This window comes from Dromiciops gliroides, chromosome 1 (genome assembly GCF_019393635.1).
Source record: "Dromiciops gliroides isolate mDroGli1 chromosome 1, mDroGli1.pri, whole genome shotgun sequence".
Lineage (NCBI taxonomy): Eukaryota > Metazoa > Chordata > Mammalia > Microbiotheria > Microbiotheriidae > Dromiciops > Dromiciops gliroides.
In genome coordinates this window covers 631322940-631340149 of record NC_057861.1, presented here as the reverse complement: position 1 = coordinate 631340149, position 17210 = coordinate 631322940, and the positions used below count along the sequence as shown (strand labels likewise).

Genomic DNA, 17210 nt, shown 5'->3' with positions numbered 1-17210 from the left:
AGCAGATATCATCTATTATGTTATCTTCAGAACATTTGAAATAATTTTAATATAGTCCCATTTCCAGTCCCACTTCCAATCATGTGGCTTTAGTCTTTGTTAGCCTCAGAGTCCTGATCTGTGAAATAAAAATAGTAATTTCTACCCTGCCAACAACAACAATGATAGTATCTTATGGTTTACAAAGCCCTTTACTTGTTGTCTTGCTTAATCTTTACAATAACCTCATGAGCTAGCTAATACAGGTATTACCTCCACTTTACTGATAGGGAAACTGAGGATGAAAGTTAAGTAACTAGTGACTGCTAGAACTAAAACATAGGCCTTCCTCACAAAGTTGTTATCATGATCAGATAAGTTAATGTATGTATAACTACTCTGTAAATAGTAAAACATTATGAACATATAAAGTACTTTTTTGTTGTTCCTCTTCTTTATCTGTGATTTAATCAGTTTGGGAAACTCCTGTGCAAACTCCTTCTGCCAGTGCAGGTCAACAGTCATCTGGAGCACTGAGAGGTTGTGACTAGCCCATGATTATACAACTAATATGTATCAGAGGTCAGGTCTTGAACACAGGTCTTCCTGACTCCAGGGCCGGCCCTTCATTCACTATAGCACACTGCCTCTCAGAGTATTTGTTTTGTTATTATAGAGACCCCCCCCATATTTTTAATACTATTTGCTATCAGATTATATCTGTGCTGTAAATTTTAATTGCATAATAATATAAAACAACTTTGTAAAAAAAAATAAGCCTCATGATGTACTTAATTGCAAAAACTTTAAGTATAAAGGTATATGTGCAATTTAGGGGAAATAGTGTTTTCAACTCATTCTTTTTCATTATAAATCATTTCTTATTATTTCTATCTTTATTACGACTATTATCGTTTTGAAATTATGTCATACTTTTCTCTCTATTTTAGTGATAATTGAAAATCCATTAGTGCAGACAAAAGAAATAGAAAAAGAAGAAAAGTTCAATCCTACAACTCCAAGGTCAGAGAACCTTACTGATACAATTAGCATGACTAATATTGTCTAAGTATCAGATTAAACAGATAGATTGCCACAAGGTACTACACTTCATTTTGAAAATTATAAGATTAATCCTACAATTTATAACTTCTCATTGCCTACATAAGTATATAATAACTGGAAAGAAAATGTAGCATGGAATAGGGCAGTGAGTGAACCTTACTATCATCAGAATTGGCTCAAAGAGAGAATAACATACATACTAGAGGGGGTATGGTAATATATTTTTGACCTGTGGAAAAGTGGGTGGGGAAGGAGATAAGGGGTGGGGGGGAGAAGAGGGGAAGGAGGGAAGGGAAGTTTGGGGGAGGGAGCTGTAAAAAGCAAAACACTTTCGAGGAAAGTGAAGATGTTCTACATAACAGCACATGTATGACATATATTGAATTGCTTGATTTCATAGGGAGAGTTGAGGAGGGAGGAAGGAAGAAAAATTTAAGAAAACAGAATTAGCTCAAAGACCTTAACCTCATCAGAGTGGACTCAAGGAGGGAATAACATACACACCCAATTGGGAGGAGTAATCTATTTAACCCTACTGGAAAGTAGGAGAGGAAGAGGATAAGGAGGGAAGGGTGAATGAAGGGAGGGTAGAATGGGGAGGAGGCAGTCAGTAGGAAAACACTTTTGGGGAGGAATGGGGCAAAATAAGATAGAAAATAGAGTATATATCATAGGAAGGAAATAGGATGGAGGGAAATAGTTATGATGATTGACTACAATGGCAAAACGTATGGTACCTACTCTGCTGGGCTACTGTGAAGAAAATTCTTTATCAAGTTTAAGGTACTATATAAAAGTTATGATGAACAGGATGCCATTAGAAAAACCTGGTAAGACCCACATGAACTGAGGCAGAGAGAAATGTACTATATACAAAATAACAGCAATAGTGTAAGATGATCTGCTGAGAAGCATGTGGTTATTTTCAGCAAGGCAGTGATCCAATATAACTCTGAAGGACTTATGAAAATTGCAATACACCTACAGAGAAAGAACTGATGGTATCTGAAAACAGACTGAAATACATTTTTTTTACAACTCCTTAATCTGAAGTCTTGTTTTTATCTGTTTTCTCTCACAACCTAGCTAATGTAGAGATATTTTCCATGACTACTCATGTATAACTTATATTGAATTGCTTGAGTTCTTGGGGTGGGGAGGTGGGAAGGGAGGGAGGAAGAGAAGTTGGAACACAAAGTTTTAAAAAATTAATGTCAAAATTTGCTTTTATATGTAATTTGAAAAATAAAATTCTAAACAACAACAACAAAAAAGAAAATGTAGCATGTATCCTCAGAGAGATGACTCGACTCTGATTCTTAGCTTTTTATATTTTGGTATTGACAGCAATATATAAGAACATAAATCACTCAAAGCCAATTTTTTTTTACATTAGTTAAGCAAAACAAATTGGTTAACTAAGTTTTCATTTATTAGTCTTAAAAATATCTAAACATATTCCCCGTGCATCTTTTCTCACATCATTTCCCTTAGATGGAATTCCTTAACCTCTATTTTTTATACCTACCTTCAAGGTAAAATTCAATTTTTACTTCATTAAGGACCCATAGAGATGTCCCCTCCTCTAAATTTCTTTATCATTTATTTTCTGTACCATTCATTTGACATTTAATTATATGCTGCCTTGTGACATAGTCATGAGTCTTTTTTTTAACCTTTTACATACATATATATACACACACACACATATATACCTAAATAAACTTTTAGCTCTTACATTATACTTATTATTTTTTAAAACTTAATGGTATTTTATTTTTTCTAATTACATGTAAATACAATTTTCAGCGTTCACTTTTTGAAAGATTTTGAGTTCCAAATTTTTCTCCATCCCTCCCTCACTTCCCCCTTCCCAAGATGGCAAGCAATCTGATATAGGTTACACATATATAATCATGTAAAACATATTTCCACATTAGTCATGTTATGAAAGAGGAAACAGAAAAAAAGGAAAACACCATGAAAAACAAAAAGAAAAGTGAAAATAGTACACTTCAATCTGTATTGAGAATCTATTAGTTCTTTCTCTGGATGTGGATAGCATTTCCCAGTATGTGTCTTTTGGGATTGTCTTGGTGTATTAATTTTTTTTTTTAAAAGAGTATTGATAATGCCTAGCACTGGACTGGGCAGATAGTATACACTGAATGAATAGTTTATGTTGGGATGTTTAGCCAAAATTAAATAGCACTATAGCTTAGTGTTTCCAAGGTTTTTTTAAAAAATCAAGTATTTATTAATGTGTCCTAAATTTAAACCTCCAGAAGTTAATTAAATTATGAAATGTTAAACTAATTTCAAAATATTTCTATTCAAAACAACTTGCTAATAACTCATTTGACATGTGTGTATGTTTTTGCAATCCAGCTCTTATAAACTGTTGCTCAGTGAGAATCATTCTGTGGTCAGAGTTTGCTCCAGCTATCAAGTGGATGTTAAGTTACTTTCCTTGTTGCATTTACCCATAAGAGATTCTCAAGATTACTATTCACTAGGTGATATTGTTGCAAATGGTCAGAACCTTGATGGAAGAATTATTAATGTGCTTGCAATAGTAAGGTCGGTAAGTTAAAAAAAACAAAAACATAGCAGGTAAAGTATTTAATCTGAAGTCTCAATGATTACATTTCTTTTTTCTTATATATGTCAATTCTGTCTATTGTCTGTCTTAAACTTTCATCAGTAATGACTTGAATTGATTTAGATAAAGGGTAAAATTTACCAGTTATGGGAAAAAAATTTTGTATTTTATTTGTAAACAAATGGCAAAATAAATTACACATGAATGTCAAATGTAGTATAGTAATACATATAATTATTGTGTGCTCATATATATATGAGGTTTTTATAGGTTTCATTTGAATATAGATCCAAAACAGTCATTGACACTTAAAATTAGATTTATCCCTTAAAGAATTATAAGCTTATAAACAAAGGAAATTGGTTACACACCATGACACACTTATTTCAGGAGCCACTCTGAGATACATGTCGTTGTGGTGATAACACTGCTTATTGGCTTGCAGTGTGCTAGCAACTCAGTGTTATTTCACTTTGACCAACACTTTACTGTAAAGTATTGAAACATTATAGAAATCCATGGTTCTCCAGATGTGATGATCTCCTACAGCATATCAGAATTAATCAACCTTTCACTATAAACTGTAGTATTAAGTTCTGATAACCACAACTTAAGGAAATCATCAAGAAATTTAAAATTATATTTAAAGAAAGCCACAAAAACAGAAATTTCACAAAACAAAACCCACAAAGAGTTAAAGGAACAAGAGTAAGAATAACTTCATGATGATTTTAAATACAGGGCTATTATCATCAACTCTTTCTTACAGATAAGGAAATTGAGGCTCAGAGATATTAAAAGTTGCACAGTCGCATTGCTAATAAGTAGCAAAGGTAATACTAGAACCCAAGTCTCCTGTTTTCTAGTCCAGTGCTCTTTCACAGTTCACACTGAATGACTTCAAATCTAGGAAGCTCTACCTAGTGACTTGTATTCATAGAGACTACTCTACTTGTTCAACATAGAGATTTGGTTCTTGTTGAAAATGACAACCTGACAATGATATAGTAGTTTCTGTTGTTAGTTGTTTTACATAATGTTGGAATTGCATTAAAGTTATTCTGCTACAAAATCTCTTCTTTTAAAGACCTTATGATTTGATAGTCAGGAAACAATAAAAATAAATGATTCCAATAAGTAATAAAAAAGAAGTCCTTCTAAGAGACTACTAAGAGACACACTGACCAACTTCGATTTTTAAAAGGCATTTATAGATATAAGAAAGGGCAGGTGATAGAGGAAGAATACAAATGAGTGGCAGAAGTGTCAAAAGCTCTAAACCTTAGAATGAGCTGAGACTGGAAAAAAAAAAAAAACAGAACAAAAAGGGATTTTTTTTTAAAGCTATGTTGTCTCCAAAGGAAGATCAAGTAAGAAATTAGACTTGTTTCTTGGTATGTTTAACAGATGACAATGAGAAGGCAGAGCTGTTCAGCTTATTTTGCTTCTATTTTCTTTTCTTTTGTTGTTTTTTTTTTTGGTTTTTGTTTTTTTAGTGAGGCAATTGGGGTTAAGTGACTTGCCTAGGGTCACACAGCTAGTAAGTGTTAAGTGTCTGAGGCCAGATTTGAACTCAGGTACTCCTGACTCCAGGGCCGGTGCTCTATCCACTGCGCCACCTAGCTGCCCCTATATTTTCTTTTCTAATAATGATCTTTGAACTTGAATAGAGATCAAAAATGGTTAGCAGAAAGTTGAAACCCAAGACAAATGAGAAGATAATAAGATAGCACCTCATTGCCACCTTTTAATCAACCAACAAATATTCATTAAGCACCTATGGTATTCCAAGCATTGTACTAAACAACCGCTAAAGACTTGAATTTGTGTTTTTCCTAAAGGCAAAGGGGAGTCATTAAAGCTTCTTGATGAGGGGTGATAAGATCAGGCCTATGATTATCATTAATAAACATGTGTATTTCCAGATACACAGAACAGAAAGAGAGGAGTGTGCATGAAACTGTGAATCTCTATTAGATACAGCATTTTAAAAAATAATATCATATATTCAACATGTTAGTTTCAAAGATTGCTACCACTATCTGATGGAGAGGTGGAAGACTCATGGGGGCAACTGAGATATACATTTTCTTTTTTTTTTTTCTTTTAGTGAGGCAAGTTGGAGTTAAGTGACTTGCCCAGAGTCACACAGCTAGTAAGTGTTAAGTGTCTGAGGCCGGATTTGAACTCAGGTACTCCTGACTCCAGAGCCAGTGCTCTATTCACTGTGCCACCTAGCTGCCCCAAAATACTTTTTTTTTTTTTTAGTGAGGCAATTGGGGTTAAGTGACTTGCCCAGGGTCACACACCTAGTAAGTGTGTTAAACGTCTGAGGCTGGATTTGAACCCAGGTACTCCTGACTCCAGGGCCGGTGCTCTATCCACTGCGCCACCCAGCTGCCCTACATTTTCAAATAAAGCCAATAGACAGACTTTTTCCCCTAGATTATGCTTATTTGTTACAAGGGAGACTTATTTTTAATTTGGTGGGGAGGGACTTGGGAGGAAGAGGGGGACTAGTGATAATGGTGCCAAAAAAGGAGATAATTATAGCATTTTTTTTAAAGCACAGAAAAGAACAAGATGTTCAGGAGGCAAGCAATACAACTCTGAAACTAACATGTTAAATTTTGAGTACATAAAGTTGAAAAGCTTTTGGACACACAAAATCTGTGCAGTTATAATTAGATGGGAAACAGTTGACTATGGGGGAAAATCTCAACTTTGAAATATTTAAGAACTTCAAGCAATGCAATGGTCAATCACACAACTCTAGGGATATTTTCATCTTTTCTTACCTAGTGTCAGTGCATTCCCCCTTGATATGAGAATCTGGGTAGAGCTTTGTGATGAAACACTTGTGACATGTTTGGCCCTAATTCACCAGAAGCCCTTGGGTCCCTTCAAATAATTCTTTGAGCTTGTTAGAAGAGAGCAATCACTGTATTAGTTATATGGTAAGAGGATGCAATACCTATGTTATCCACTAGGTAGTGTTCTAGTCCACTAGCAGTGAGTGGCACCCTCAGTTTCTCTCCTTCATGAAAGGGCTTCCCTAAAAAGTTATCCTACAGGCCACCAGATGGCAGTCAACCTACAAATGTTTCTCCTAACCCCCGCCAACTTTGGTTGTGGCTCTGAACCATTTGGAAAAATTCCTGCTAGTCAAGTCTGAAATAAATCTAGGGGATATAATGGAACCTTGCTCAAAATATTAAATTATTGAATCCATGGGCCATAAGTAGCTCATGAATTTCCCATGTCATCTGGGCTCCTCTCTGTTTGTAGTCACCTGCATTCACAAGACTCAGATACTTAAAAGTTGTGATCTTGTAGTTTATTGTGCAGAGAATGAGGTAGAAAGGAACTAGATAAGGTGTTCCTATGGAAACATCTGTATCTAGCCATCTTCCAAACCACTTTTGGTTTGGAATCAACTCCCAGATATTCAGGTATGTCTGATGGGATTCCTAACCATACACTTATGGAAAAGGAATGAAAGAAGAGGATGTCTGTGCCTTATTTTTTATTTTATTTTCTTAATAGCATTTTCCAGTTACATGTAACGATAGTTTTTACCTCATTTTTGGACACGGAGTAGAAATCAGGGAATACAGTGAAAGAAATCAGACTCATCTTTTTTTGCACCAATTCAATTGGATCCACAATAGTTGGTGGTCTCAGCAATCATGATATACTCTGCTTGTGGCTCCTGATATCCATCTTTGGATGGGAAATATTGGTTATGGCTTCTACACCTCTCTATGTGGTCCTGGTAACTGGCTCCTACACCCATCACTTACATTATATCCTGGAATTTAGATTTGGAAGTCCAAATCTAAAGTAGAAGAAAGGAATAGAAAAGAATGTTGCAGAATATCCTTTTCTCCTATTGTAGGATTTTTTCTCATAACAATCAGGAGTTCACTGGGACCCTGGTCAAGAGGGGAGAGGTAGTTACTTACCCTCTCATCTGCCAATAACATTTTCTGCCAATCTCTCTCTCAGTCATCACCCCATTTCCTGGGTAAATAATTCAAAGAGTTAAGAGGGTAAGCAGGAGTGTGCTGATAAATGTTTAACACTTGGCTTTCAAAAAGCATGTAAATAAGACATACTTTTCAATTTAATCTACATTTTCAACATTACCTCTGTCAGAGTAACATGCTCTATCATGAATCCTCTGCAATTATGGTCAGTCAGTTCACTGATCAGAGTTCTTAATTTTTTCAAAGTTGTTTGTCTTTACGATGTTGTTGTTATTGCATAAAGTATTGTCCTGGTTATACTTATGTCTCTTTGCTTCAGTTCCTACAAGTATGTCTGGGTTTCCCTGAAACTGTCCCTTTCATTATTAGTAGTATTCCATTAAAGTAATATGCTATAACATGTTCAATCACTTTCCAATTTATGGGAACTCTCTTAATTTCCGGTTCTTTGAGTACATGTATGTCCTTTTCCTCTTTATTTGCTATCTTTAGGGCACAGGACTGATAGTAGTATCATTGAGTCAAAGGATATACACAGTTTAGTTACTTTAGGGGTATAATTCCAAATTATTTTATAGAATGGAAAAGAGATAATTTAACTGGATCAATTCATGACTCCACCAACAGTGCATGAATATGCCCATTTTCCCATGACTCCTTCAACATTTATCATTATCATTTTTTGGTCATCTTTGCCAACTAGATAGGTTGGCAACCTTAGAGTTACTTTAATTAGCATTTTTCTAATTATTAATAATTTGGAGCATTTTATATGGTTGTTGATAGCTTAGATTTCTTCTTTTCAAAACTGCCTATTCATAACATTTGGTCATTCATCTATTGAGAATGGCTCTTCTTCTTGTAAATTTAAATCAGTTTCTTTTATATCTCAGATGAGACCTTTATCAGAGAAACTCACTGCAAAGATTTTTACTCCCAGTTAATAATTTCCTTTTTCATTTTAACTGTATTATTTTTGTTTATGCAAAAACTTTTCAAATTTTATGTAGTCAAATTTATCTTTTTTTTCTTTCTGTGAGCCTTTCTGTTCCATATTTCTCATGAACTTTCCCCCATCCATAGTTCTGATAAGTATTTTATTCTTTGCTCCTCTAATTTATTTATAATGTGACCTTTTATATCTATATAGTATGTCCCTCTGTCCCTCCTTTAAAATCAGGTGAGCTACATCTCTCCTCAGGGCTTTAGGGGATAACTATGAACTGGTGGAGGTGTTTCTCTTCTCTTCTCCCATCACTTTGAGCTATACTTTGATGGCTATGGTCCTACTGTGGTTTTGGTAAAATTAAAAATTATATGGCCATGGTTTTATTAAGGGCCAGTGACTAGTTCCCTAGTTCCATTTAACCACTTAATATAAATTGGCTTTTATAAGGAGGATATTTACTTCAGAGGTAAAGCAAGAACATTATACAAATATTTTCCCCAAAAACCTTGGGTCCATGCTCTCCCCTATATCACTTTAGTCTCTGGTGGGGAAGAGAGAAAAAGAAGACTCAACTAACTTCATTTCCTGCATAGAATTGGTCCCACTAAGTTAATGTCTAGATGAAGTATGACATTTTCATTATATAGCTTGGCTCACCCATGACCAGTTAGTACTAGGTGTTCCAAAAGTCCCAAGACTTTTCTTGAAGTTTTTTGTATTTCTCTAAATGTGTAGGTCTGTCTTTATTTCCATAAAGAGTGTTTTATAGTTGTATTTGTATAATTCTTGGAATACCAGATATTTTATATTTTATATATTCTGTAGATATTTTGAATGGAATTTCTCTTTATCTTCCTATTGGGTTTTGTTGGTAATATATAGAAATGATGATAGTTTATATAGATTTATTTTATATCCTTCAACTTTGCTAAAGTTATTGTTTCAATTAATTTTTGTAAAGCTGTCATACAGTGCTGATAAATACGCATACTGCTTTCTATTCCCACTCAGTAATTGCCAAAGATCTATCATATTTCATTTTCTAAAGTTCTATTCACATACTTTACTTCTTACTTTTTTTTTTTTTTTGGTTAAATGTGTCTACACATGAAGGTACATTGAGTCCCCAGCTACTCTAATTTTACAATCTATTTTTCCTTGTAACTCATTTAACTTTTCCTTTAAGTTTTAGGTGTTATTCCATCTGGTGCAAGTATGTTAAGTATTTGGTGCCCATTGTCCATGGTGCCTTTAAGGATAATGAAGTTTCCCTATTTATCTCTTAAAATCAAGTGTTTTTTGCTTCCTCACCTATAAAATGGGAGTAATAATTGCACCTACCTTCTAAGGCTGTTATGAGGATCAAATGAGATAATAATTGTAAAATACTTAGCACAGTGCCTGGCACATATGTGAGAGTTGGAATAACACCCCCTGCTGGGAGGAACATTTTGTGAGCTCTGGCCTGAGGACATAGCCATGAGGCCTTGGCACCAGGAAGTGATGTTTGCTCATGGGTGCAAGCTACTAACCAATTAGCTTGGAGCTGTGTGTGTGTGTGTGTGTGTGTGTGTGTGTGTGTGTGTGTGTGTGTGTGTGGACAGCCCTGTTTCCTGTTGGAGAGGAGGCTTCTGGGAGGAGGAAGTAAGTGTTGTGGTCTTTTGGGTACCTGACCTCAGGTTGGAGAGGTCAGATGATGGGGTCTCTTAGGAATAGTTAGATCTATTACCTCTTTCTCTCTCCTCACCAAATTCTTATGCTCCTTAATAAGTACTTAAAAGTCTAAATTCTTGCTAAAGCTTATAATTTATGGCGACCACTCAATAGATTTTTAGACAGTCTGGCTAGAATTTCAACCCCATAGAGATAGCAACTTTACACATAGAAAGCACTATATAAATGTTAGCTGTTATTATTAATCTTGTTTAGTCACTTCCAATTGCTCAAACATGTTATTTTTTTTTATTTCTCTTGATTCTTATGTTTATATATTAAAGTTTCTATTCATTTCTCTTCTTTTCACTAGAAATACTTAGAAGTCTTCTATTTCATTAAAAACACAATTTTTCCCTTAAAGATATTCTATTTCGCTGGGTAATTTATTTTTCATTGTAACACTATGTATTTTCCCTTTGGCATATTGTATCACATGCTCTCCTCTTCTTGATGATTGTAGCTCCCAAATCTTGTTATACTGACTGTGGATCCTCAGAACTTTACCTCTTTTTTTCTTCATACTTGTAGTATTTTTTAATTGACATAGATACCCTGGATTTCACTTTGGGATTTTGTTTAGAGGGTGACCACTGAACTTTTTCTATTTTTCATTTTGCCCTCTAATTCTAACAAGTCTATGATTTCTTGAAATGTGATCTCTAGGTTCTTTTTTGATAATCTTTCAGGCAATCCAGTTATTTATACACACATGTGTTTATATGTATATATAGAGATATACACACATATATGTATTTATATTTATGTATGTGTATATATGTACATAGATATGCACATCTACACATATTGTGTGTGTGCTATGTATATTTGTTTTATCCTTGACCTGTTTTCCAGGTCAGTTGTTTTTTATGTAAAATGCCTTACATTTTCTTTAATTTTTTTTGCAGTCTTTTGATTTCGTTCTAATATTTCTTATTATCTGATGAAGTCATTTACTTCTGCTTTGTCTATTCTAATTTTCAGGGAGCATGTTACTTGGGTACAATTTTCTACTTCTTGTACTGAGTTATTTATTCTTCATATTCTTTCATCTAGAGCTCTTATTAATTTTTTTTGCTCTCATTCATTTTTTTTTAATTTTTTATTTTATTTTATTTTTTTTGGCGGGGCAATGGGGGTTAAGTGACTTGCCCAGGGTCACACAGCTAGCAAGTGTCAAGTGTCTGAGGCTGGCTTTGAACTCAGGTACTCCTGAATACAGGGCCAGTGCTTTAACCACTGCGCCATCTAGCTGCCCCCTCTCATTCATTTTTCTATCATTTAAAAACATTTCTTTCATCTGTTCCAGGAATTCTAATTGACTTTTTTGGGGGTGGGGTGGGGCAATTGGGGTTAAGTGACTTGCCCAGGGTCACACAGATAGTAAATGTCAAGTGTCTGCGGTCAGATTTGAACTCAGGTCCTCCTGACTCCAGGGCTGGTGCTCTATCCACTGCGCCACCTAGCTGCCCCCCCTTTTTGGGGGGAGTGAGGCAATTGGGGTTAAGTGACTTGCCCAGGGTCACACAGCTAGTAAGTGTTAAGTGTCTGAGGCCGGATTTGAACTCAGGTACTCCTGAATCCTGGGCCAGTGCTCTATCCACTGCGCCACCTAGCTGCCCCCTCTAATTGACTTTTGACCAAGCTATATTTTTGTTTGAGGCTTTACTTGCAAATGTTCTAGAGTTATTCTCATCTTCTAGGTTTGTATCTTGGGTATCCCTGGCTCTTTATCATCAGTGTCTTTTTTTTTACATTTTCTTTTAGCCTTTCTCCATTAATTGATGTTTTGTGTTTGAATCAGGCTCTATGAACTTCTACAAGGAATATTGGGGCCTTGTTTGGTCCTGATCTGTACTATCTGGAGGTTGTAAGGCTACTTTCTCTGAATATTAAATGCTGTGATCTTCAAGGATCTTAGGGTTGACATGGGTCAGGGAACTGCAAACTTTTGGCATGGTCTAGGGAATGGCCTAATAATTGTCCTTCCAGTATCTTTTCAGGCTTCTGATCCAAGTTTGGATCTGGCAATACCACTGCAGGCTTGCCTTTTGTTGGAGTTCCAGTAGAGAACTGCTGGAATTGTCTGGAGCCTCTATCAGTGAACTAAAAAGCTCTTCAGAGTCAGAGTGACAGAACTACAGATTCACCCCTAACCTATGCTTCCTGCCCCATACACAGCTGCAGACCTAGCCTCTGTTCTTCCTTGACCCTGCTCTGGAATCAGAGAGACAAAGGTGCAGGCTCACTCTTGCTTTGCACTTCCTGCCCAGGTATACAGCTGTAGATTGCAAACCTTATCCTTGATCTGTGCTGAAAGGCTTGAAAACCAGCTACAGAGTCAGAGCAATATAGCTGAAGAGGCTTCCCTGTTCTTGCTCCCTGTCTTGGTATATAGCAACAAGTCCCAGTCTCTATCCATACTGATCTGGGGCCCTACTCCTAGGTCAGAATAACAAAGCTGCCAGCTTGTCCCTTTTCCATACTTCTTGATCCAGCCCTAGTCTCCATCTATCTATGTTTTAGAAGATCTGTGTGCACCCTTCTGGTTAGAACCACTCCCCAGTACCCACAGACCTTTGACTATCTCCTTGTGCTGCCCTGGACGGCAATAACAACCCACTGTGATTTCTCTTTGGTTTTCTTAATTACACCTTGATCCTTGTTGGAGCAGTTGTGGGAGAGAGTTGAGTTATGTACTGCTTCTTACTCTGCCATCTTGTGCCAGTCTCCTGGCTCATGTTTCCTACTAAGTCTCTCTGGCTAGTGTATCCCACAAAATCTCTATGACTCATACTTGCATCTTAGTAAAACTTGGGAACATTAGTATATTACTTATTTTTCTCTCCCAAATGGGGCCTTAAGTTCTACTACAGGAATGCAGGCTAATAAGACATCAACTCTATTAAGCCTGTATTTAACCCAAGAATTCTTAAAATGTGGTCCAAATACTCCTGGGGGATCCTTTCAGGGGGGTCTATGAGGTCAAACCATTTTCACACTAAGATATTTAAACTTCTATTATGGTCAATTTAAATCGATATAACCTATGTAAACAAAAGATCTTTTGGGTCTTCAATTATTTTTAAGAGTGTAAAGGGGGGCGGCTGGGTGGCGCAGTGGATAAAGCACCTGCCCTGGATTCAGGAGTACCTGAGTTCAAATCCGGCCTCAGACACTTGACACTTACTAGCTGTGTGACCCTAGGCAAGTCACTTAACCCCCATTGCCCTGCAAAAAAAAAAAAAAAGTGTAAAGGAGTCTTGAAACCAAGGTTAAAGAAATCTTGGTTGAGCCCTTGCCCTGATTAATAAGGCAAACTCAGGTAAAGAAAGTTTAAAGAATTTTATTTAGCATGCCAAGGCATTGCCAAAGCAATTGGGTGGGTGGGCCTTGATTCAAGCTGTACACTGCTTTTATAGACAGCAGTAAGCAACTTCCATATAAGGGCAAAGGTATTTTGATTGCTTCATGTAATTATGAGAAGATAGATTAGGGCCACCTCTGCTCCTCCCTCATTACAGTATCTTGGGAGATGTGATTAGTGACCATGTTCCCTGCTATTATGCAGGTTAACCATCAAGTACTCAAGATTTAAATAAAATTTTTAAATGGAGTCACCCAGACTAACTGACTTAGTACAAATAGCTGACTTTTCACACCAAAAAGTTTGAGTTGATTCAATCGGATAAAAAGTGAAGAATGGGCTCCTACAAAATCCCCTTGCCTATCAGGGAAATTATCCTCCCTTTTTCAGGGAGGATCAAGCATCCTTGCCCACTGATGTGTCTACCTCCCTCCTGGACCTACATAGTCCACTTGACCCACAGTACTTGTGAAGAGATAGGTTGAGATTGTTCCTTGATGCACCTGCTATTCTATCTAACAGCAACAAAGAGAAAGCCTGTGGGTTTGTATTCATGTTGAAGCCCTAGGCCACATTTCTTACTGACATATTTCCTTGCTTTGTTTCTTTCTGCTCTTACTCCCTGATATATATGTGTCTTGAGGCTTTGTTTCACTGTCTCTTATTTTTATTGAGACTATCCTCAGAGACTGAATGATGAAGTAGTCTGTAGATATCCTTCACTTCATCTGGCTCTGTCACTGTTTTAGCATTTCTGTCGATGCTAACCCCTCAATTACACCCTTCCAGAGCCATATGTATGTGCAAAATGGGAATAAGGGTAAGTTTTAGTGGATAGATGATAAGTTCAGTTATAGACATGTTAAGTTGGAGATGCCAGCAAGCCATCTAGTTGGAGATGTCAAGCAATAAGCTGATACAAAATGAGGGCTCAGTAGGGGAGGAGGGGAGGTTGGAGCTACCTATATAGATTTGGGAGTCATCTACATAGAGGTGATGAATAAAGGCAAAGTAGTAGATAGAATCACTAAGGGATAGAAAAGAGGAAGAATTGAAAAGGCCCAAGATAGAACCTTGTAGGTAATATAGTAGAAAGAGCACTGGACTTGGAGTTAGAAGACCTGTCTTTGAGTCCCTGGGCAAGTCAGCCTCTCTGACCCTTAATTTCTTCATCTACATAATGAAGGCAATAATGCCTACTTACATCACAGGCTTGTTGTGAGAATCAAATAAGATAAAAATCTGTGCAAGAACTTTACAAAACATAAAGAAATTATTTTAGGGGCAGCTAGGTGGCACAGTGGATAAAGCACCAGCCCTGGAGTCAGGAGTACCTGAGTTCAAATCTGGCCTCAGACACTTACTTACTAGCTGTGTGATCCTGGGCAAGTCACTTAACCCCGATTGTCTCATAAAAAAAAGAAATTATTTTAAATATTTTGTCATACCAGCTATTTTTAATCAAAAGCTTATCATTGCAAATTACTATTTATTAGTTTTAATGTTTCCATTTTGTTACTTTAATGGGCAACCCTTTTATATTTCAGTTAATCAACAAGTATTTAAGTATCTGTTAAGATTGTGGATGAAATGTAATGGTTTTCTTTATTTTGTTAAGATTGGAGAACCAAAATACTTTACAACCTCAGACAGAAGACAGGGTCAGAGATGTGAAGTAAAGCTATATGATGAAACAGAGTCTTCTTTTGCAATGCTATGGTAAACTGCCTTTTCTGTTTTGAACCATGAATGAAATCATAAATTAAAATAAAGGAATAAGATCTTTTTAGTTATTTTGATGTTACATATTACTAAGAACTATTTAAACTCATCAAGACAAGAATTTTCCTTTAATTAAAAATTTTCATTTTTTAGCATAGGAAAGTGAAATAATACCTTAAAACTTGAAAGCATTCATATATTTACTATTACTCTGGACATGTACTGTAACACTATTCTTAGAGTCCCATCTGTAGAACCATCTTGTACTGAGGTTGTAGAGTCAAGAACTAGAAGGAATCTTAGAGGTCATTTAGTCCAAACTCTTCATTTTATGTATGAGGAAACTGAAACCCAAAAATTGCCCTGAAAAAAAAATTTAACTATTGGGAATGACAAGGAAGACAGAAGAGTAGTAATTAATTAAAATAAAATGCCAAAAGAAAACATGTAGTTTTTTTTTTGAAGGCAATGGGGGTTAAGTGACTTGCCCAGGGTCACACAGCTAGTAAGTGTTAAGTGTCTAAGGCTAGATTTGAACTCAGGTCCTTCTAACTCCAGGGTCAGTGCTCTATCCACTGCACCACCTAGCTGCCCCTAAAACATGTAGTTTTAGAACAAAAAATACATTTCTAACTTATGAGTTAAATAGTCTTTGAAATAGATGAATGAATTGCCTGAAATACAGGAGAAAATGATAAGACATTAAGGTAGATATAACTTGAACGTTCAGTGACATTCCTTAGAAAGAAGGTGAGGATGTAGTTTAATACAAAAATCGGTTGGAATGGGAATCAATATAGTGCGGAGCTATTTCCTTTATACATGGTCTTTGTGGGGTTGTGGGGAATGTGTGTATTTTTAGGTTCAATATAGTCTATACTAAATATTAATATGGTGTAGTGGATAGGGTGCTGGCCCTAGAGTTAGGAGGATCTAAGTTCAAATCTGGCCTCAGACACTTGCTAGCTGTGTGACCTTAGGCAAGTGACCTAACCCTATTTGCCTCAGTTTCCTCAACTATAAAATGAGCTGGAAAAGCAAATGGCAAACCATTCCAGTATCATTACCAAGAAAATCCCAAAAGGAGTTACAAAGAGTCATGCATAACTAAAATAATTGAATAACAACAAAATGTTAATGTAAGGAATAATTCTGCCAGTAATAGTATCAGTAAAACCGTATTAGCTTTCAACAATTATACAAAGATAATGTAATAATATGAACAGTTTGATAGGATTTACATTCTCTGAAGCTGTAAACAGTATCCTTTTATTAATTTTTTCCTAATGTATTCTTCCTGTTTATTCAGTTGGGATAATGAATCTATTCTACTTGCACAGAATTGGATACCACGCGAAACAGGTATCATACTCAATATTTTTATGGTGTTCAGACCTATAAGTATAAGACAAGACAAACACTAAAATAATAAGAAAATGTCTTTTTCCCCTCACAGTAATATTTGCTGCAGACATAAGAATACATTTTGATAAATTTCGAAACTGTATGACTGCAACCGTCATCTCGAAAACCATTATTACAGCTAATCCAGGTAAAAATCTTCAAAATGCTTTTCTGAAATTCACTTATTGTAGAGTCTAGTGATGTAAATGAAGTTTGAATTTAAAGTGAGTCAAGGAAGTGAGTGTGGTCAATTTGATTATTTTAACATTTACATAAAGCCTAATACTAGAATACTAGAGCAGCTAGTTGGCACAATGGATAGAATTCCAGGCCTCAAGTCAGCAAGACTCATCTTCCTGAGTTCAAATTTGGCCTCAGTACTTACTAGCTGTGTGGCCCTAGGCAAGTCACTTAACCCTG

The 17210-nt window shown here is 36.0% G+C and overlaps 1 protein-coding gene across 1 annotated transcript in view; it reads left to right on the top strand.

The window, feature by feature from the left end:
• MEIOB (meiosis specific with OB-fold) overlaps positions 1-17210 on the top strand; it is a 53140-nt gene that overhangs the window by 17235 nt on the left and 18695 nt on the right. The window contains 5 exon segments of the mRNA XM_043978503.1: positions 930-1002; positions 3433-3628; positions 15283-15383; positions 16696-16748; positions 16843-16938. Of these exon segments, the coding sequence (XP_043834438.1) occupies positions 930-1002; positions 3433-3628; positions 15283-15383; positions 16696-16748; positions 16843-16938 (519 nt within the window).